The sequence below is a fragment of the Lithobates pipiens genome, unplaced genomic scaffold (genome assembly GCF_037356315.1).
Source record: "Lithobates pipiens isolate NorthernLeopardFrog02 unplaced genomic scaffold, aLitPip1_a1.2 Scaffold_18, whole genome shotgun sequence".
Classification (NCBI taxonomy): domain Eukaryota; kingdom Metazoa; phylum Chordata; class Amphibia; order Anura; family Ranidae; genus Lithobates; species Lithobates pipiens.
Window position 1 is genome coordinate 328,842,358 of NW_027507758.1, and position 23,633 is coordinate 328,865,990.

General features: G+C 40.2%; 1 protein-coding gene across 4 annotated transcripts in view; it reads right to left on the minus strand.

Moving 5' to 3' along the window:
- Nucleotides 1-23,633, minus strand: part of DOP1A (DOP1 leucine zipper like protein A) — a 133,367-nt gene that overhangs the window by 64,446 nt on the left and 45,288 nt on the right. For 3 of the 4 annotated variants that reach the window (XM_077487326.1, XM_077487324.1, XM_077487327.1), the window contains 5 exons: nucleotides 18,552-18,661; nucleotides 17,132-17,240; nucleotides 16,005-16,125; nucleotides 11,777-11,896; nucleotides 4,812-4,923 (listed from right to left, as the gene is read on the minus strand). In XM_077487326.1, coding sequence (XP_077343452.1) covers nucleotides 4,812-4,923; nucleotides 11,777-11,896; nucleotides 16,005-16,125; nucleotides 17,132-17,240; nucleotides 18,552-18,661 — 572 coding nt within the window. The remainder of the gene's footprint in view (nucleotides 1-4,811; nucleotides 4,924-11,776; nucleotides 11,897-16,004; nucleotides 16,126-17,131; nucleotides 17,241-18,551; nucleotides 18,662-23,633) is intronic. The other variant, XM_077487325.1, reaches the window with a different exon arrangement.

Sequence of the window (23,633 nt, forward strand, 5' to 3'; positions counted from 1 at the left end):
TTACTCTGCAGTGCAGTACCCCGCCATTACTCTGCAGTGCAGTACCCCGCCATTACTCTGCAGTGCAGTACCCCGCCATTACTCTGCAGTGCAGTACCCTGCTATTACTCTGTAGTACCCCGCCAATACCCCGCCAATACTCTGTAATACCCTGCCATAAATTGCCATACCCAGCCATACTCAGAGATACCCAGCCATACTCGGTGATACCCTGAAATACCCAGCCATAGACGCCCCCCACCCCTCATCTCCCTCCGGTGCTTCTACCAACTCGCCAGTACGATCAAAGCCAGAATCTTTTTTTTATTTTTTATTTCAGGCTTCCCAGCCTAGAGGTGAGATGTGGGGTCATATTGACCCCCCAGATTTCACTGTAAAGAGGACCTGTCACCCCATATTCCTATTACAAGGGATGTTTACATTTCTTGTAATAGGAATAAAAGTGATCAAAAATATATTTTTGGGAAAAAAAATGTCAAACTAAAATAAATAAAGTAAAATGAACAATAAAAAAATAAAATAAAAATTAAAGCGCCCATGTCCCCATGTGCTCGCATGTGCCACACATGTGAGGTATCGCCGAGAATGTTAGAGCGAGAGCAATAATTCTAGTCCTAGACCTCCTCTGCAACTCAAAACATGTAACCAGTAAAAAAAAAATTAAAGCGTCGCCTATGGGGATTTTTTAAGTAGCGACGTTTGGCGCCATTCCACGGGCATGTGCAATTTTGAAGAGTGACATGTTTGATATCTATTTACTCAGCATAACTTCATCTTTCACTTTATGCAAACATTGGGCTAACAAGTGGTTAATAATAGAGCTTGCAGTCAGTAGTGTTAGGAGATAGTGCGTGCTGTCTGCGTGCTCTGTACCCAGTACATACCGCTATAATATAGGGCAGGCCCCTACTTTCAAACATCCAACTTACAAACATCTCCTACTTGCAAACGCAAGGAGACAGCAGCAAGTGAGATGAAAAAAAGATGGACGACAAAACAAATTATACAGGGGTGATAACCCTTCCCTATGTTTTCCAAAAAGCTTAAAGATAGTTTTTTTGACTGGAGCTACACTTTAAAAATGTACCGGTTGAAAATGACAAACAGATTCAACTTAACACAACAAACCTACACAGTCCCTGTCTTGTTTGCACCGCCTGTATACTGCTGTTCTGAGTATATAGGGCCTGGGGGCCACACGCATTTCCTTTTTTTAATATGGGTACGGGGTTCCCCTTAATATGCGTACAAGACCCAAATAGGCTGGTAATGGGCAGGGAGGGCTACCCATGCCATGTTTCTCAATGATTTTCAACCATATTGCAGGAACCAGATATAACATTAAAACCGCAAGCAGTTTTAAATGGTGTTATTTCCGTTTAATGTCATTTTGTGCAGGGACTGTTCTAAACACGGGAAACACGTGGCACTTCACAGGCATACTACAGACACCCCGCAGGCACCATATTTAAAGGAATATTTCACTTTTTTTTTTTCACTTTAATCGTCATTAAAATCAGTGCTCCCGCCAAAACGGTAGTTTTTAAAACTTTTTTTTGCAGTGACCCATGTCCCCTGAGGCAGGAGGCAGGTCGCCAAACCCTTTTTAGGACACTATCTTGCATATTAGCCGTTAAAATGAGCACTTTCCAATTCGAACGTTCGAGTCCCATAGACTTCAATGGGGTTCTAACGTTCGTACCGAACGCGGGGGTCGTTCGCAAGTTCTGGTGCGAACCGAACCGGGGGGTGTTCGGCTCATCCCTAATAGAGATGCATGGGGTGCTCAATTTATCAGTTGGAGCTGTTTTACAGTGAACCCGTGGCCAAGTTGTGGACATGAATGGTGAATGAGCATTAAAACCATTGCTGACCTCTGTAGCTGAAGGAACGTGGAACAGTTCATCCTCAGCAGAAACACTGAAAACAGCAGAAACACTCATCTCCCCGAGCTTCCGCAAGCAACAATGACCTGGCAGTCTGCAAGCCTTTTAATGTAAACACAGCAACTTCTGAAAGCTATTTAGAATCTAATTGTAATTGGACTTCAAAGATTTCAGCAGAAACTCTGAAGTTAAATTACTTAACAATGCCTGTAACTACAGAGGTTGGCAGGGGCTTGATTTATACTGACTTTGCTGTTTGCAAAGGCCAGCCATAGACGGAGTGATTTCACCATGGTTTCAGGAAAGAAAAATCGCTAGATTCCCCCATCAATACAGACAGTGTCCACAGGGAAATAAGTCGCTCCTGTGGAGCTATTGTGTTCTCCCAGTGGGGGGGAAGCCCTCACCACCAGGAGAACACAGTGATCATTGCTAGTAGCTATAATAGCCATTTGTAATAAACGCATGTAAAATTAGGCAGGCTGGTGGTACCAAAGATGATCAATCAACAACTTGGGCACATTCAGTCTGCCCATACATGGTTCAAATATCATCCGGTTCCTGCTGAACTGGCCAAGATTCGAACCGTCTATGACCGACTTTAGAATATGTAATCTACAGCCTGCCCACAGATTCATGTTGAAAAGAACCTGCGAGGATAGAGATACAAAGGCGGACACTGCTTATATGGTTTATAAAGCTGCAGCATCCAGAAATGCAATTCTGATCATGGCTTCACTAACTAGTGAGTCAGTGACTTAAAATAAAGTATGCAACCAGCGAAGTCTTAACAGTGTGATGCTCCATTGTGCACGTTTTTGATTCAGGTCAGTAGCTTACTAAGTAGCGAGAGCAGCATAAGAGCGTCAGGCCAGGAGTATTATAAACCAAGCTACAACCTTTTTATCCTTGTAGGCTCGCCTTGCCCTCAAAAGGCTTCAAATAATGCTATTTAAATCCCTACAGCATAAACCTGCAGACATTCTGGAACTCACAACAATACTTTGTATCTTGACAGATAATTATCCAAATTAGCATTACATTTTACCAGGGCACAGGAATACTTGGGAAAACATGCTATTTTATCTATTTACTGAATTTTTGAACATCTGAGCACTCACCGATAGATCTTTTTTCAAGAAGACTTTTTAATTAATCCCCCCATGAAATCCTGGTCAAGGCAGCAGTTATTTAGTCATTTCTTTACTATTTTTACACAGTTCTGAATATATTTTATTAAAAATTAACCCCTGAGGACAGACACTTTTTTTTTGGCCTCATGTACACAAGACATCAAAAATGACACTTTTTTAGGCATTTGACTTTTTTTCAGTCTCTAAGCACCTCTCCAAGTTAGCCTATGTGTCCATGCACACATAGGCGTTTACAGAAAAGCACCACCAACGCATTTAAAAGAGGAATCATTTTGTGAAAAAAAAAATGACAAATTTGCACGTTAATGCATTCTAATGGCCAGAATAAATATTTTGGCCAATAGAATGCATTACACGCGTACAAATGCGCCTAAACACACCTTTATGGGCATGCAAAACGCAGCAATGTGCAAGTTTATTCAAGCGAGTTTTCTTATATTGCAGCCTTGGAGGGTACACCTTTAGACCTCACGCACACAGAATTTTTTTTTCCCCTCGCCTTGATGCCTTTGCTCCAGGGGAAGAAAAAAAAATAAAAATCTATCCATATATGGTTGTATACCGCATACTTATACAAACATATGCACATAAAATATTGGACCCAATTGTATAAACATATAAAGTTTTCTGTAGAAATTGGTTGGTCCACACTATCCCAGAGACACATTCATATATAGGCACCTCATCCCCTAATAATTCTGAGAATACTATGTATTGGAAAGGGAGGAAGAAAGGAGGGAGGGATGCGACAGGGGATTTTTATACGGTGCAATTTATAGAAGAAAAAAAGAATTATAAAAATTCATGAAAATTTTATTTCAATATATTAAAAATATTTGACATAAACATTGATAACAAATACACAGAGTGTACATAGCTATGAAATATGAGGGATCCTGAAAATGTTTGTTGATAAAATAATCGCACTTCATCCCAACATGTTTCGCAATGTGCTTCTTCAGGGGAATGTGCAACTAACACACAAAAAAAGGGAAAATTATTATACATATTAAAAAAACATGGTATAATGCATAAGCAAGTACAATATAAAACATTTGTGCTACACGATTATCTCAGTATGCCTGGTCCAAAGGGGCAATGCTTACCCAAGTTCAAAAATCTAAACAGCGCAACCCAGGAGCCGGTTAAAGATGGAATTGGTTGTGGAAGCTATGGGAGTAGGGTCTAATAAAGATTTAGATTTTTGTTAGTTGCACATTCCCCTGAAGAAGCACATTGCGAAACATGTTGGGATGAAGTGCGATTATTTTATCAACAAACATTTTCAGGATCCCTCATATTTCATAGCTATGTACACTCTGTGTATTTGTTATCAATGTTTATGTCAAATATTTTTAATATATTGAAATAAAATTTTCATGAATTTTTATAATTCTTTTTTTCTTCTATAAATTGCACCGTATAAAAATCCCCTGTCGCATCCCTCCCACCTTTCTTCCTCCCATATAAAGTTTTCTAGTTAGTTTTTTTATTAATGGCTCTGAATGCATTGCTGCATTATGGATCTTTATGCAGCAGTGTGCACTCTTCCAAAGAATACAATGCACCCATGTTAAGATCAGTTAAAAAAAAAAAAAAATGCTATGATGCCCATGTGTAAAAGGCCTTAAAATCACATCCGTTAAAATAAATAATACTGTAAACAAATGTGTTTTGTGCGAATATCTAAAACTGTAGACACAACCATTATATAACCTTACATGTTTGATACCGACATCGACACATTTGATATATTTAGAGGGGTTCTTACCAAAGACACAATGTCCAGCAAGAAATCTACTAGTAAGCAGAAGTTGATGAGTGGTAACTCTGGTGGATTACTGCTGTCATTAGGAGTCTGGAGCCTGGCATGCAGTGTCCTCCTAGATAAAAACAGGACCATAATAGGAAATAAAGAACAAGCGTATATACTGTATATTGACCCAACATATTATTCCACGCATTAGGAGTTCTAGAATATGTAAAGTCTAATCTTTCAAGTGTAAATAGGCAGGCTGTGCATTTATAATAAATGTCTGTGCATTCCTGAGCTCAGCAATACATATTATTTATTGCCAGTCAGCTTTGCTGACTAAAAAAAGGCAGTTTGTTAAAAATAGAGATATATTATAAGCAATGCCCACAGTTTTTTTTTATGCTCAGTGTTTAGCAATAGATATCAACTTTTCTGTCCAATTTTCCACAATGCTACAGATTTCCGACACCTATTGTCTGCTAACATCTTATCTTCTGACTGCTTCAAATAGCAACAGATTATTATTATATAGGATTTATATACAGTTTGTGCGCTTACGACACGAGGATCGACAGTACAGTTAAAATACAACTTAATACAGGAGGAATCTTTGTTTTTAGGCAAAGTATACGGTAATTGCCACAATTATTATATTTCTTGCAAAATTGTCCAGTATGACCCCCTCGGAAATTTTTCAGACAAATAGATACTTTGTTTAGGGAACTTATTTGGAGACATTAAAAAAAAAACCTTGGAAACTTTGCAGCTGCATAAAGATGAGGGAGGGCTGGCCGTTCCGAATGCTAGACTGTACTATCTGGCATCTCAACTGCAGCAACTGAATGGATGGAATGCTATAGATTATGAGGATCCCATACAGCACATTATATATTCCCAGCTGCCTATAGATCCCCTGGTACAGTTAATAGAAGCTCATCATTTCTATAGTAAACGTAGGTATCCTACATTTAATACATAAGATCTGGATCACTACCCAACAAGTTACTCAATGCGAGGTATATACTCAATATTACGCCTATATGGAAAAATGTGCAATTGCCTGAGGTTGCGAAGTTTAAAAATGTTTATTTATGGAGGAAGGCTGGTTGTTTGTTTCTCTGTCAACTCTTCGAAAATGAGGTACTGCAACCATTTGATAAGTTGGCAGAGAGATATCATTTATCTAATAAGCTATTTTTTCAATGTCTACAATTACGGCACGCTCTGCAGACTGAGGCATGGACATTTTTTTATTAAAATATAATCCTTCATCAATTCCAACGCTGGCAGTAACCATAAAACTCTCTAAACAAGGACTTATAGGGAGTATATATTCTATTTTTCAAATGACTGCTAGAACAAATCCACAAGTGAATAGCTTTGGGCGGTGCAGAAGGGACCTAGAAAACACTTATGCCCTGTACACACGGTCGGACATTCCGACTACAAGATCCGTCGGATTTTGGCTGAAACTTGTGTTGCATACACACGGTCGCACAAAGTTGTCGGAATTTCCGATCGTTCTGAACGAGGTGACGTCAAACACGTATGTCCAGACTATAAACGGGCCAGTAGCCAATAGCTTTTGTTTCTTCGTTTATTCTGAGCATGTGTGGTACTTTGTCTGTCGGAATTGTCTACACACGATTGGAATTTATGCGATCGGATTTTGTTGTCAGAAAATTTTAGATCCTGCTCTCAAAAAAAGTCTGATGGAGCCCACACACTATCGGATTTTCCGACAACATGATCCGATCGCACATTTTACATCAGAAAATTCGACCGTGGGTACAGGGTATTAGTGACGAGGAGTGGGAACAAGCATTGAAGAATTGATTTAAAGAATCTCTTTGATCTTTGCAGTGTGAACTATCATTCATAGATCCCTTTATACCCCTTTAAAGCTATACTCTTGGGGTAAAGCGGATACACCAAATTGCCCAAGGTGCATTACTGATACAGGCAACTTATACTTATCCTGTGGAGATGTCCTAAACTGCATCGCTACTGGGAGGGTGTACTGCATCGCTCAGTGCACCTGCGCGCCGCTGTCTGCGGCGCATGTGCTGTAGACAGCAGTGCCTGTCTTTCAGCAAATATCTCCTAAACCGTGTAGGTTTAGGAGATATTTCTTGGACCTACAGGTAAGCCTAGATTAAGGCTTACCTGTAGGTCAAAGTTGGTTGTAAGGGTTTACAACCACTTTAAGGAGTATAAATGAGATGAAAGGCCCTGTGTAAAGATAGAATCGGAGTCTGGTAGGCGCAAACATAGAAATGCGTGGTTTGATTTTTTTTTTCTTTTTTTTTTCTAGATGTGATAGGATGGGGTTATTTGTGGGAAATGTTTTTATGTTTATGTATTATTGTTGTATTGTGAAAAAAAAAAAAAAATACAAATTATATGAGTGAAAAAAAGAAATGCGTATGAAAACTGATGTAAACTCTCATCTGTGCAAGTGAAATCTGCGCAATTTCTTTCCATCAATTTTTCTGCATGCATGGTGTCAACGAGGCCCCAGTTGCGTTACACTGCACTTTTGTATGTGCATTTGTACGCAACGTTGTGGAGTGAAATAAGCACATTAAACACTATGTAAGGCCTATGTTGATCAGGTGTAAAAACAAATACAGGTCTTTGCACATGTAAATGAGCCCTGAATGTTACGCTCCGAAGCCCCTTCAGCTAAAACCACATGGCCCAGTGCTGGCATTATTAAAGTGATTGTACACCTACGATTTTTTTTTTCTTTAACCCCTTCGCAACCGCCTCATGCTGATATACGTCAGTAGAATAGCACAGATGAGCAAAAGGCCGTACAGGTATGTCCCCCTTAAGATGCGGCATTGTGGGCACACGCGCCCGCCGTGTGCTCCGCGACCGTGGAACCCTCGGACTCGATGTCTGCCGGTTCCACGATCATGTCGCAGAGTGGGAGAACGGGGAGATGCCTTTGTAAACAAGGCATTTCCCTGTTCTGCATAGTGATATGACAGAGATCACTGCTCCCTGTCATCGGGAGCAGTGATCGCTGCCATGCGAGTAGTAGCCCATCCCCCCCACAGTTAGAATTACTCCCTAGGACACACTTAACCCATTGATCGCCCCTTAGTTTTTAACCCCTTCCCTGCCAGTGTCATTTACACAGCAATCAGTGCATTTTTATAGCGCTGATCGCTGTGTAAACGACAATGGTCCCAAAATAGTGTCAAAAGTGTCTGATGTGTCCGCCATAATGTCACAGTCACGATAACCGCCATTACTAATAATAAAAATGCCATAAAACTATCCCCCATTTTGTAGGCTCTATAACTTCTGTGCAAACCAATCAATATACAAACATTGCGATTTTATTTTGCCAAAAATATGTAGAATACATACATATTGGCCTAAACTGAGGAAAAAAAATATTTTTTTAATATATATTTTTGGGGTATATTTATTATAGAAAAAAGTAAAAAATATTGCGCTTCTTTCAAATTTTTGTTGAATTTTTGTTTATAGCGCAACAAATAAAAACCACAGAGGTGATCAAATACCACTAAAAGAAAGCTCCATTTGTTTTTTTTAAACAAGACTTTACAATCACTTTAACGCCTGTGATTGGCAGCAGTGGGAGCTGTCCAGAGAGGAGAGAGCCGCTGTTCTCAGACACATCACTATATGAAAATCAGGCTCAGGTAAGTATAAGGGGGGCTGGGGAGGGAGCTGCACCCAGAAAGTTATTTTACCTTGATGCAGAAATTGCATTATGGTAAAAACCTTCTGCCTTTAGACCCACTTTAACTTTCACCTTCAGTCCCATCACCAGACACTGAGCAAAACATTTTATTTAGTGCAAGCACATTACAGATGGGCACAATGTATGTATATAATAAGGCAGAATGAGATAAATAAAAAGGAGTGGGAAATATAGTACCAAACACATTTTTTATAATTTTCTTCATACAAATAGAGCTCTCTTTTATTTATTTTTTTAATCGATGCTAGGTTTTTTATTTTTTACAAAAAAAAAAACAGACCAAAAATTTTTGAAAAAAAATATGTTTTTTTTTTTACTTTTTTTCCATCAGTAAATTTTAGAACTAATTAATGTTTCGCCTTCACTGATGTGCACTGATGAGGCAGCACCAATGGGCACTGATAGGCTGAACTGGCGGGCATTAATGAGGTGGCACTTATGGCACTGACGAGGGGGCACTTATGGGCACTGATGAGGTGGAACTGATGAGGAGGCACTAATATGCCGCACTTATGGGCAGGGTGAAATAGGTAGCACTGATGGGCACTGTTAGGTGGCACTGATGGGAGACACTGGTGGGCACTGATGGTCAGCACTGAATGCCAGCATTGAATGGCATGGCTAATAGGCACTGATTGGTGGCACCTTTGGGCACTGATTGCTGCCACTGGTGGGCACTGTATTGTGACACTATATTTCTTTATTGTAATCAGGGCGCTGATTATCAGTGCCCCGATTACATTCCTACGCGTCTCCCTGTGAGGGGATGTCGCTTATCGACTCTCCTCACACACTTTCAGTGTGAGGCGCGGAAAGTCAATTACCGGCACTTCCTTGTTTACATGTGACTGGCTGTGATTGGACACCGCCGATCACATGGTTAAAGAGCCGCAGACGCGGCTCTTTACAGAGATCTGGGTCGCGCCGTGTTGCCGCAATCATCGAGCTGCGTGCCCCTGCGAGAACGGTCATTCTGGGACGTCATCCCAGAACAAGAGCTGCACCGCCCTGCTGTCATTTGATGGTGGGTGGGGAGCAAGTAGTTAAAGCAGTACTAAACCCCCCAAAAAAATCCTTTTTTTTATTTTTTTTTAGACATTTTCTTTTTTTTTTCACCTGAGGTTAATCTGTTCTTTTTCCAACTTATTTAACAGACCAAGCTGTTTAGACAAAGTAGCAGGTAGCAGTTAGCCTAGATCAGTTATGGTGAACCTTGGCACCCCAGATGTTTTGGAACTACATTTCCCATGATGCTCAGCTACACTGCAGAGTGCATGAGCATCATGGGATATGTAGTTCCAAAACATCTGTGGTGCCAAGGTTCGCCATCACTGGCCTAGATTCACACTGAAGCAGTTCAAGTTGAATCTGTTTTGTGTGATTTCAAGGAGCAGCTGCAGTGCGAGTTGATGTGGTTCAGATGTGATTCAAATGCATTTTTTTTTCTCTCTCTTAATAACATTCAAAGTCTATTGATCTTAAAATCACATTGCAGCACACTAAACTCACACAGGACCCTTCTGAAAATCACATCAGATTTGCAATGCATATATGTGAACGCCCCCCACAGAAACTCATGTTATTTCACTTGTCGTGCAATTCCATGCGTTCTGGAATGCATCCGTGCGAACCAGGGCTTAGTGTTGAAATAAACCATTTAACACTGATAGGGGTGCTTACAACGATCAGCTTTTGTGCTTACAATGATTAGCTTTTGTAAAACCCTTATCCCAAAAGAGAAAAAAAAAAAAAGGCTTTCTGTAACTGCTTAAAGCGGAGCTCCACCCAAAAGGGGAAGCTCTGCTTGTTTGTCACCTCCTCCTCCCCTCTGTTGCCACATTTGGCACCTTTCGGGGGGGGGGGGGGGGGGGTGCAGCGGGTACCTATTTTTCCCACTTCTGGGAGACCCCATTGCAGGGAGGTCCTTCGGAAAATCGACCGCCCCACCCCCCCTCCTCGCATGCGCAATAGGAAACCGGCTGTGAAGCTGCAAGGCTTCACTATCTGGCCTGCCTTACAATGAATGGCGGCATCAGCTTTCGAGAGCCGAATGAAAAATCTTCTGGAGTGCCGACATCGTGGGAGAGGTAAGTGTCCTAATATTAAAAGTCAGCAACTACAGTACTCGTTTTTGTAGGTCAGAAGCTACACATAATGTAGGTGCTGACTTTTAATATTAGGACACTTACCTATCCTGGAATCCAGCAATGATGGCACCCCAGCCGATTTTTCCACCGGCTCACCGCCATTACCTGCAGCTGCGCTTTCTGAATGGCCCAGTGGCAGGGAAGAGAGGAGGGGGGCCATGGCGTGATCCCTCACAAGTGGGGGCGGGTACCTGTCAAAAACAAGTACATGCTCCCCCTCCCCTTCTGAAAGGTGCCAAATGTCTCTTTTGTTCCTCCATCTCGAGTTAAAGTGATACTAAACACACACAGTTTAATTTACATTGTCCCTTATATTTCTGTAAATGGATAATTGCACTGTAATTATTTTAATAAATAAAAACTTCTAAGTACCCTTTCCTAATCGATATACAGCTGTCACATGACCCAGATCATTCCCAGCCTGTCTGCAGGGAAACATAAGCGGGAGGAGCTTGTAATCCTCTGATGCTGGTCACGTGTTCAAAATAAAAAAAACAGCCTTTGGAATACAAAGTAAAAATAAACAAACAATATCAACAAGACGGTTTTAAATTGTCACACAAATATATATATATTTGAAATCAAATCTTTATTATTTTTTGGCAACAACACAATGTCACGCCACTCCAGCCTGTGTCTTAGAATAAGAGAAAGATGAAGCCTCCATCAATCTACATGTAATATCCCACCCTCGTTGTGTTTAGCTGGTTGGGTTTAATACCTACCGCTTTAAGAAGTAAAGAAAATAAACAAATATTTTCTCAGAGGTGGTGAAGAAATTAAACCTGTTAAAAAGCTAAACTAATCCATATAATTTAAGCACCTTCAAAATATATTTTAGCATTTAGCGTGAGCAAAAGCTTGGGGGGGGGGGGGGGGGAGGGGGGAAGAACGGAAAATCACAATAATATGCAGTCTGCATCTCAGTTGAATTGGAGGAGATTTGTCACTGCTTTGTTAATAAACACTTACTGCCTGAAGGACAAAACATACTTGGGCTGTAATAAATCATTTGTACAGCTTGAGTGGTATTAACTAAAAAGCCAAGTGAAGTGGCAGGTTTTTACTCAATACAATGCACTTGTGCCTACCTGCAGCATTCTTCAAACCAGCGTGCAATGTAATCCCACATGTAATAAGGCTCAAAAGAGTTAAACAAAAGGTTGGCCGTTTTAATGAGCTCCGCAGTCCTTTTGTTTTCCCGTAATTTACTGAAACAAACAAATAAAAAGGCACTGTCATCATTTTAAGTCACAAATTAAAAGCCCCAAAGGAGTTGGCACAGAAGGTCAAAAAGGAGGAGAAAATAATTAGGAACGAATAAAACAGGTAGAGGCATATGTAATAACTCCCCCTAATACTCAGCACTTAGATAAGATCTACCCATGAAAATGCCCATATAAAAAGGATCAGATTGTGTCAATGTAACCACAATACATTGAGAAACAGGCAGTTGACTACAAGGAAAAATGAGTTCCTACTGGTTCCTGTGTATCTGAATATTGATGACCTTCACACACCGCCATTTATCCTATGTGCTTTATTGTACATGTACAGTATCTCATAAAAGTGAGTACACCCCTCACATTTTTGTAAATAATTTTATTATATCTTTTCATGTGACAACATTGAACAAATGACACGTTGCTACAATGTAAAGTAGTGAGAGTACAGCTTGTATAACAGTATAAATGTACTGTCCCCTCAAAATAACTCAACACACAGCCATTAATGTCTAAACTGCTGGCAACAAACGTGAGTACACTCCTAAGTGAAATTATCCAAATTAGGCCCAAAGTGTCAATATTTTGTGTGGCCATTATTTTCCAGCACTGCCTTAACCCTCTTTGGCATGGAGTTCACTAGAGCGTCACAGGTTGCCACTGGAGTCCTTTTCTACTCCTCCATGATGACATCACAGAGCTGGCGGATATTAGGGATCTTGTGCTCCTCCACTTTCCATTTGAGGAATGCCTCACAGATGCTCAATAGGGTTTAGGTCTGGAGACATGCTTGGCCAGCCCATCACCTTTACCCTCAGCTTCTTTAGCAAGGCAGTGGTGGTCTTGGAGGTGTGTTTGGGGTCATGTTATGTTGGAATACTGTACTGTAGCTCAATCTCCGAAGGGAGGGGATCATGCTCTGCTTCAGTAGGTCACAGTACATGTTGGCATTCATGGTTCCTTCAGTGAACTGTAGCTCTCCAGTGCCAGCAGCACTCATGCAGCCCCTGACCATGACACTCCCACTACCATGCTCGACTGTAGGCAAGACACACTTGTCTTTGTACTCCTCACCTGGTTGCCGCCACACATGCTTGACACCATCTGAACCAAATAAGTTTATCTTGGTCTCATCAGACCATAGGTCATGGTTCCAGTAATCCATGTCCTTAGACTGCTTGTCTGTAATGCTGGCAGCACTCATATGTCTATTTCCCAAAGACAACCTCCAGATATGGCGTTGAGCACATGCACTCAACTTCTTTGGTCGATCAATAGCGACGCCTGTTCTGAGTGGAACCTGTCCTGCTAAACAGCTGTATGGTCTTGGCTACCATGCTGCAGCTCAATTTCAGGGTCTTGGCAATCTTCTTATAGCCTAGGCCATATTTATGTAGAGCAACAATAATTTTTTTTCAGATCCTCAGAGAGTTCTTTGCCATGAGGTGCCATGTTGAGCTTCCAGTGACTAGTATGAGAGAGTGAGAGTGATAACACCACATTTAACACACCTGCTCCCCATTCACATCTGAGACCTTTTAACACTACGAGTCACATGACAACAGGGAGGGAAAATGGCTAATTGGGCCCAATTTGGACATTTTCACTTTGGGGTGTACTGACTTTTGTTGCCAGCGGTTTAGACATTAAGCGCAGTGTGTTGAGTTATTTTGAGGGGACAGCAAATTTACGCTGTTATACAAGCTGTACACTTACTACTTTACATTGTAGCAAAGTGCCATTTCTTCAATGTTGTCACAAGAAAATATATAATAAAATATTTTCAAAAATGAGAGTGGTGTACTCACGTTTGTGAGATACTATATATAGGATTGTTTCTGCGCTTAGTGCATTCTACTAGTTTGGATGCAGCACACAATTCATCGGAATATCCAATAAGCAAATTAGATCATAAGTGCACTTCCTCAAAGTATACAATAAAGTGATTGGGTGATTCATTTATTCATTTTTGCACAATCTAAACTAAATATTTAAAAAATTTAATCAAGTGCAAATGCCATAAAAAGTTTATCATAATAAATTAATACATTAATACATGTGACATAAATCCATTCTCATATTATCCAATAAGTGAGTAAATAAAATCATCAAATCAGAGCAAAGGATTACTGAATTGAATCAAAATGTTCATGCCATCAAAAGTTATTTGTTGTAATGGTGATATAAGTCCATGCATGCTGTTATGAGCCATAATAACAGTGTTATTTAATTATAAACACCTCCTGAAAATGTCTGTTGCACCAGACAAAACAGGCGTAGGGTGAGGCCAGTGGCGTATGATTTTGTACACCCGCTGTTGATCCCTGGTGTGGTGTGTTTGGCCAGTGTCAGTCTAACTTTTTTGAGTATATATACTTCTAATAAATCATGTGTTTTTTTTTATATACAACTATATGGTTATTTGCTCTTTCTGCTAACAAATATTACATTGAGCTGCTGGCTTTGGATAACCAGTGTAGGACCGTGGAGGCGGTGGAGACAGTGGTAACCTGCAATTGGAAGATTTCTGTGCTGTTGATGTCTTATTATTTGGATATCATTACTGTTTGGTAAGGGAACTGGCACACTTGTCAATGAGGCGGTTTGGGATTCCTACATATGGATGTTCATCATTTTCAAGATATCACAATTTTATATATATGTCTCTTTGAAGTTTACGTCTTTGTTATGCATAAGTAAATTATATGGTATGGGACTGCTATCTTACCATTTATTTGATGCGCATTTATTATGTTTTAATATGAGTTAACCTTATTTTTTCATACACGGATTTTGTATTGATCACTTATCATTAGATATTTGTTTTGCCCTCCTTTTAGGGCTGTCAGGTATGCTGTACAGGGCCCTGTGACTTAACGGCAGCCCTAGTGGTGGATAATACAATTTGTGGCATATCACATGTGCTCTCCTACTCCTACTTTTAGGTATGGGGTACCTGGTGTTCAAACATATTTAGAGAATTAAAGAGGAGCTCAGAAACTAGGTGAAACTAGCAGTCGGAGGAAACAGTGCCTTAGATCTCAAAATGCAGATATACAGCTATAGGGCTGTAGGCACAGGAGTATCTAACCAGGGCCGTCTTTAATATTGATTGGACCCATGCAATTTTGCTCTCCACCTGCTCTGAAACATACAATAAATAGCAGCTAGAATCAAAATCTGTTTACTGAATCAGATCATGCAGCTATTGCGATTGGTTGCCAGAGGTTACAGTGTATCATTACCGCTCACTGACTGGTTGCTAGAGGTTACAAGGTATCATTACAGCTCACTGACTGGTTGCTAGAGGTTACAGCAGACATTACAGCTCACTGATTAGTTACAGCACATGATTTCTGCTTGTCGATTGGTTGCTTGCTAGAGATTACTGTGGATATGACCTCAGGTGGCATGATATACATATGAATGCCACTGGCTGCCGCTATTTACATATGAATGCAGCCGCTATTTACATATGAATGCTGGTAATTTACATGTAAACACAGGGTGTGCAGGTGAGTCAGCTGTACATAATAGGGCAGAGCTGGGCAGCATTAGTAGCAGCACTTCACACTGAGATATTGGGACACAGCACAGGACTAAAACCTCAAGGGATGAGGGAATTTCAACTAGGATAATTGGCAAGTATGAGGCAGCTGCTTTGGGCCCCACAACAATGACAGGGCCCAGGGCAGCTGCCCCTTTTGCCCTGCCTTAAAAACAGCCCTGTATCTAACCATTCTCATATACCAGAAAGTGAATTGCTATTTTTTAGTAGAACATTTAGGACAAAGGGTATTTTTCAGGGTACTGCTTAGGCACAATTAACACATCTAAGTAAACCCTTTAATATAGCAACTTTTTTTTGAGTTCAAGACCACACGTGTAGGCCAACTCATTCATGTGAACAGGCTGTGCTATGCGCGACAAGAAGAAACATTTAAAAAACACACAGAAAAAAAAAACATGAGAGAGAATGAGAATTCCCACTAGGCTCAGGCGTGAACTCTGTAAATGCCAGCTGCTGCCATGTAGAGATACGTTTTCTGCACATCAATTAGGAAGCCAATTTAAAAGAAAGAATAATGGAACCTACCTACTTAGCTGTGCAGGGTCCTTACTAAAAGGTGCCTGTGTTTGAAGATCTAATTCTGCTTTACACTGGGTATACAATGTTCTGAATACTTCTATTAAAACATCTTCCAGAATTGCAGGACCTGACAAAGTATGTACACAACCTTACATAAACAATCAACTTGTCATGAACATATACAGCACTTAATATATCTAAATCTGCAACAATGATCAAAAAGGAGGAGACAGCTACAGTTATACAAAGGTCATTAGCTACCTGCATATGAATTTAAACAATATTTACCATACACGATACAGTTTAAATAGCCCAATAAACCTCATCTACACTCACTGAAAAAACAAATAAAAAACAAAAACAAAGAAAAGCACATACTAACTGCTGGAAGAAGTGCATCAAGGAAAAAATTAAAAACTTAAACATGGGGCATATTGCCATTCGATGTTCTGCCAAATAATTTGCTGATTTGATCCTGTATGCCTATGGCCAAATCCAAAAGACTACCATGTGAACAATAGGAAAGATAGTACAATTACCTAAACACAGACATCCATGGACACTGTCAGAACATTTCTACAATATTAGTCATTTAATATTAGATGCCGTTTATAGAATATCAAGGGCCATAGTTGCTAAATATTCCTGGCACACACTACAAATACTGTATAGGCCCTCCTAGTCTGGTATTATTAAGGCCGGGTTCACACCGCTGTGATGCGGGAACGCCGCGAATCCGCAACGTTTTCCCGCATCGCACACCTCCCGCCGGCAGTTCACCCTGCCCTATGCGGACGGCTGGGAGTGTCAATGATATGTTAATGACACCCCCAGATCCGTCCGCATATCGCAGTGCGATCTGCCGACTCGCACAGGAATCGGATCGCATGGTGTGAACCCCCATGCGATCCGATTCTGTTGCGGACCAAAAAAAGGGTCCCGTGCGAGTTTGCTGCGGGACCGATGCGAATTCAGCCATACTATCTGTATGGCTGAACTCGCATCGCTACGGAGATCGGATGTGATTTGCGGTGCGAATCACATCCGGATCTCCCCCCGCAGCAGTGTGAACCCAGCCTAACTCAGAACTGCCATATTACTGTATGTGGTAGTATAAAACAGAAGGGAAATACCAAGTTCAGGTTTATCCAATAGACTAATTAGGATCCGGAATGGTTTTAAATCTTGCATTAGTGAGTTTTCTCTGCTCGTTTCTTTTCCTTGTAAAATTCCCACCATAGCCTGGAATGAAAATAAAAATATTGTGTTCACATATATACGGCTAATAGCAATTACTTTTTATAGGAGGAAAATATAAAGTTCAACAGTCCTAGCAGTGTACTGGTTTGAAAGTTATTAGGCTGTAACCAGAGGTGCCCGCTTGCAATCATAACTCTTTTCTAAAGTGACCCCTAAATAAAATGCACATATTATGATTGACATTTTTCCAGGGACTTCTCCCTCTTTTTCAATTGCATCCAGGGGTATTTGAAAAAGTGGGCGAAGTCCCTGGAAACACGTCAAGCACACCCCCATCTCCTGACATCTACCAGGCATTTTGACACATTTCATCCTCGTGCACCCTCAGCCGCTGCCAATATCCATACCTTGAGCTGGCTGGTGCCCGGTCATCCTTGGTCTCGGTTTGCTCAGTGATGCCTACAGCCTCACACTGATCACAGCTACTTGGTCTCAGGTGTTCCTTTTTCATGCGGTTTCATGCTAACTTTAAATTTAATAAAGCAATTTTTTTTTATCTTATACTGACCTCAGTGCCCTGCTGTTCGTTTTCCTCTGCATTGCGGTGATCCTACCCAGATCCTCTGCGGAAGCTGCACAGATTCCAGTCTCTGTCCTTTCTCCTGCTCAGCTATCTATCCATCCAGTTGCCTCATCCCTTCCTCTATCCTTATGATGGTCTACAGATACAGATGAAGGTTCCTCATCTCAGATCTTTTCTGGCTGGTCACATAACCTCCAGCCTCTCTCCTCCTCTGATCTAATGGCTACAGCAGGAGCGCCCGAGATCCCCCTCGGACGTCAGCTGGGGAGGTGACGTGACCATCAGCACAATAGAAATGCATACACAGAGATATTTGATGAAGTCTCATGATCCTTACATAACCGGATCTTTACTGAATAAAACCTGCACATACGGAGCCTGGAGGGGGCAATGCAAACCAACTGGTTTTCATACGTGACCAAAGTCTTTGTAGTTTTGTAAATTCTCAGTGCGATTCTGAAGCCCAGTATTGTATGAGGTCAGACAAAAAAAAAAAAAAAAATAACGTCTTTTGAAAATGGGCATTTTCAATCTTGTGAGGTAAACAATAGAGGTGATCAATTATGACAACTGCTACTACTATTAATTGGAAAAGTAAAGATGTACTCCATTACTTCTAATGAAATTTAAAATGTAATGAAAGCTCCACTGAAAAAAGGATTTTCACAAATAAAGCCATACATTTCAAACACATACTAAATTACTGAATGCACTCCACCCCCATCCCTCGCAACTATTTTTCAACAGATAACTAGTTTTCAAATACACACCTGTACTAAAAGTTCCTTGGAGAAGGTATTGAAATAGTAGCAGGCATGTTCCTCTGGGTTGCTTTGCCTTGTACTCCTTGGTCCTATAATGGTGCCATTGTTGTCAAATCCTTAGATTAAAAAGTACACAAGATAAAATCAAAAAGTGCTCAACCAATCTAATGATAGAAATAAATACAGACAATCTCTGACAACTCACCAAAGTTGTATTTCCCATAATGACAGCAAAGAGAAAATGACATTGGAGTTAAGGGAATGGCTTACCAACTCCATACTGAACACCTAAAGCTAATGGTGGTAACAGGATTTAATAGGAAATCTTGTTTTTCATTTTTTAGATCCCGTCTGTCCAAACAGTTGCTGCACTGCAGACTTCCCATAAACATGATCATATGTAATATTAAAGTTTCATTTCATCAAATTCTGCTTATATATTTACTGAGGTTTTTAAAAATACAGCCCAGCAATGAGGACATGCAAAGTAAAGTACCATAGCAGCCAATACTCTTTCCCAGTATCGGAGAAGTCAGAATAATGAATGAATGCTGCGTGACTTTTATGGGTCATTGCAGTTTCCTCTTTTCCTTACTAGAGATGAACTTGGGCATCCGTCAAACTCTGCTCCAATCGAACGTCAAATGTGCTCTCCTTTGTTTTTGTTTTATTTTGTAACTCCAATCATTCCCTCCCGACAGATTGCCTCTTTGTTCACGTGAGCTACGGGGCAGGAATGACCTGGCTGCAGTTCATTAAAGTACACAAAAATGTAAAAAAAAAAAAAAAAAAAGAGCACGTTCAGGGTTGGAGTTTCTTTTTGGAGGACCCACAAGCGCATCTCTATTCCTTATTTAGCAGAATACTGGAACCCGAAAATACTAACTGCTTGGCTGTCATGCTAATTAAATGACGTTAATACTGGCTGAGGCCTTGACACAGAATAAGTATGTACAATAGATCACTTCTAATTTTAACATACAGTGGATATAAAAAGTCTACACACCCTTGTTAAAATGTCAGGTTTCTGTGATGTAAAAAAATGAGACGAAGATAAATCATTTCAGAATTTTTTCCACCTTTAATGTGACCTATAAACTGTACGACTCAATTGAACAACAAACTGAAATCTTTTAGGCGGAGCGAAGTAAAAATAACAAAATAAAGTAATATGGTTGCATAAGTGTGTACATCCTAAAACTAATCATTTGTTGAAGCACCTTTTGATTTTATTACAGCACTCATCTTTTTTGGGTATGAGTCCCAGTCTGTCAGCATGGCAGATCTTGACTTGGCAATATTTTCCCACTCTTCTTTGCAAAAACACTCCAAATCTGTCAGATTGCGAGGGCATCTCCTGTGTACAGCCCTCTTCAGATCACCCCACAGATTTTCAAATCGGATTCTGGTCTGGGCTCTGGCTTTAATCTCCTTCCAGTTAAGCCATTCCTTTGTTGATTCGGATGTATGCTTTGGGTCTTTGTCATGCTGAAAGATGAAGTTCCTCTTCATGTTCAGCTTTCTAGTAGAAGCGAGAAGGTTTTGTGCCAATATTGACTGGTATTTGGAACGGTTCATAATTCCCTCTACCTTGACTAAGGCCCCTGTTCCTGCTGAAGAAAAACAGCCCAAAGCATGTATGCTGCCACCACCATGCTTCACTGTGGGTGCGGTGTTCTTTTGGTGATGTGCAGTGTTTTTGCACCAAACCAATCCTTTGGAATTATGGCCAAAAAGTTCAACCCTGGTTTTACCAGACCATAACACATTTTCCCACATGCTTTTGGGAGACTTCAGATGTGTTTTTGCAAAATTTAGCTGGGCTTGGATGTTTTTCTTCATAAGAAAAGGCTTCCGTCTTGCCACTCTACCCCATAGCCCAGACATATGAAGAATACGGGAGATTGTTATTACATGTACCACACAGCCAGTACTTGCCAGATATTCCTGCAGCTCCTTTAATATTGCTGTAGGCCTCTTGGCAGCCTCCCTGACCAGTTTTCTTCTTGTCTTTTCATAAATTTTGGAGGGATGTCCAGTTTTTGGTAATGTCACTGTTGTGCCTTATTTTCTCCACTTGATGCTGATTGTCTTCACTGTGTTCCATAGTATATCTAATGCCTTGAAACATTTTTTGTACCCTTCTCCTGACTGATACCTTTTTACAATGAGATCCATCAGATACTTTGGAAGCTCTCTGCGTACCATGGCTTTTGCTGTAGGATGCAACTAAGCAAATGCCAGGAGAGACCTACTAGAACAGCTGAACTTTATTTGGGGTTAATCAGGGGCACTTCAAAATGATGCCACCAGGAATGTACGGACTCCTATTTAACATGAGTTTGAATGTGATTGCTTAATTCTGAACACAGCTACATCCCCAGTTATAAGAGGCTGTGCACACTTATGCAACCACATTATTATAGCTTTTTATTTTTACTCTAGTATCTATGATAATAATTGTGATATCTGTATATGATTCAAATTCTATATGCAGATAAGTACACAGATAAAGACTGAGGGATCTCTAGATATATAAACCTCTAGACGTGAGGAGAAACGGTAACAAGGGACAAGACGGTCTTGCAAAAATACAGATGTTCAACAGAATAAGAATACATGCAGTAATATCAAAGGTATAAATGAGGCAAAATTGTCTGAGAATGGTTATGAGAGGTTTAGTCAGAGAGGAAGTAGTCTATGATGTAAACTTAGGAAGGAAGTGCCATAGAGTGGTGGGAGAAGAGAGAGGGGAAGGAAAGAGGGGAAGTCCACGAGGATAGGCTGATCGATAGATTAGTTGGGGGCGGTGGGATGATGGCTACCATGTTTAGTGTTGGGACCCTTACTTTTTAATGTCTTTATACATGATATAGGGGTCTGGGATTAAAAGTACCATTTCTGATGACACCAAGCTATGCAGTGAAATAACACCCTTACAGAATGTCTCCAATTTACAAGCACACCTCAATGCACTGTCCAATTAGGCAACTATGTGGCAGATGAGGTTTAATGTTGATAAATGTAAAGTTATGCACTTGGGGGCTAAACATATGCATGCATCATACATACTAGGGGGAGTATAACTGGGGGGGATCCATAGTGGAGAAGGATCTGGGGGTTTTGGTAGATCATAAGATCAATGATAGCATGCAATGCTAAGCTTCAGTTTCCAAAGCAAGCAAAGTAATTTCTTGTATTAAGAGAGGTATGGTCTCCAGAGATATAGAGATATCATTTTGCCCCTGTATAAATCATTAGTAAGACCTCATCTGGAATATGCAGTTCAGTTTTGGGCACCAGTTCTCAAAAAGGATATCGAGGAACTGGAGAAAGTGCAGCGAAGGGCAACCAAACTGATAAGAGGCTCGGAGGAACTCAGCTATGAGTAAAGATTAGATGAACTGAATTTATTCTATCTTGAGAAGAGGAGATTAAGGGGGGATATGATCAACATGTACAAATATATACGGGGTCCATATAGTGAACTTGGTGTTGAGTTATTCACTTTACGGTCAACACAGAGGACAATAGGGTACACTCTTTACGACTAGAGGAAAAGAGATTTTGGCTCCAAATACAGAGGTTTCTTCCCAGTAAGAGCTATGAAAATGTGGAACAGACTCCCTCCTAAACCGTGGGTATAGGATTCGGTATATGGGACTGTAGGATATTATATATATTTACATTTTTATTTTATTTTTTATGGTTGAACTAGATGGATTTGTGTCTTTTTTCAACCTATCTAACCATGGCAGGAGGACCGAATGGCCAAAACATAGCAGTAAGAATTGTGTGATCCAGGGTTTCCAGATCCGGTCAAACTGAGGGAGCAGATCTCTTTCAATGGCCTCCATTTTGGCATGGATCATGGCTCGATTTACTCTGTGCTTGGTTTCAGCTACAACTAAAGAAGGGACACTTCCACGCTTTAGCAACTGTTTGTTTAGCTGCTGTGGATAAAAATATTAAATTGGGTGTGTGATGGGGGTCTGATTTTAGATTATAAGTGCTGTGATTGGGTCCGGTTGCAAGGGAACAAACATTTTAGAAGCAAGGGCAAAAATATAAAATTCCAGAAAGTTTGGACTATTGGGTAGGTCCACCATATTTGTTTGTGTGTACCTTGTTTCGAACAGCCACGAAAGCAGAGGACTGAATAGGAGGGGGCAAATTTGGCTATTCTACCGGTCACCAAGTATCAACGTGTCAGTACTTCATAGATGGTTTCAACTGCTAGGATATTGGGTGAGGATGATTTAGTTGCGGACCATATCCCAGACCAGTCTGCATTTTCAAGGTCCTCTTCCCATTTCTGTGTGTATTGTGGTTTCTCTGAGTCCGATTTGACTCTATTGATTTAAATTCAATTCAAGTACATCACATTATGTTGTTTCAGAAATCTTGGTCTTTTTATTTTATTTTACACTAAACAGGAGGATAGAATTTCTTCATGTTGCACCATGATGTGTGCTAAACTAAATGAGGAGGCGCAGACCATAGGTGGCACTACATCTAGAAATTACAATATTACATAAATGTACTCAATCAATGCTGTACATTTATCAATGAAAAAAAATGAATTTTGAATGGTCTGTACATTTAAACGTTTCAGACACAGTTTGAAGTTAGTATTTTTTTTTTTTTTAAAAGGGACATCAACAATATAACAATTGTTATTTATAATATTTTTTATCATTATTTTTTTACTTTTCAGATTTTTTTAATTTTTTTTTTTACCCGGGGTATATTTGAGTTGAGTTATTTTTTTATGTGTTTTTGGCTTTTTGGCTACAGTGTAATTTTGTGATATAAATTGAGTAGGTGGTAACTTCAAAGATATCCCCAGAGAAATAAGAGGGTGGTTGGCAGCAGAAATGATAAACATCCACCCGTAACCTTTATGTCATTTTCACTTTATATTGTAATTATTACCTACACTGCCAAGCAATTTAGTGGACACTGTAAAATAAATGTGCCTGTCTAATATTCATAGACTTGACTGCATACACTATATAGAATGTGTTTTAGTGACAGATGGCAGTCCATGATACAAAAAAAAAACCAAAACAGCATTTTGAAGTCTAT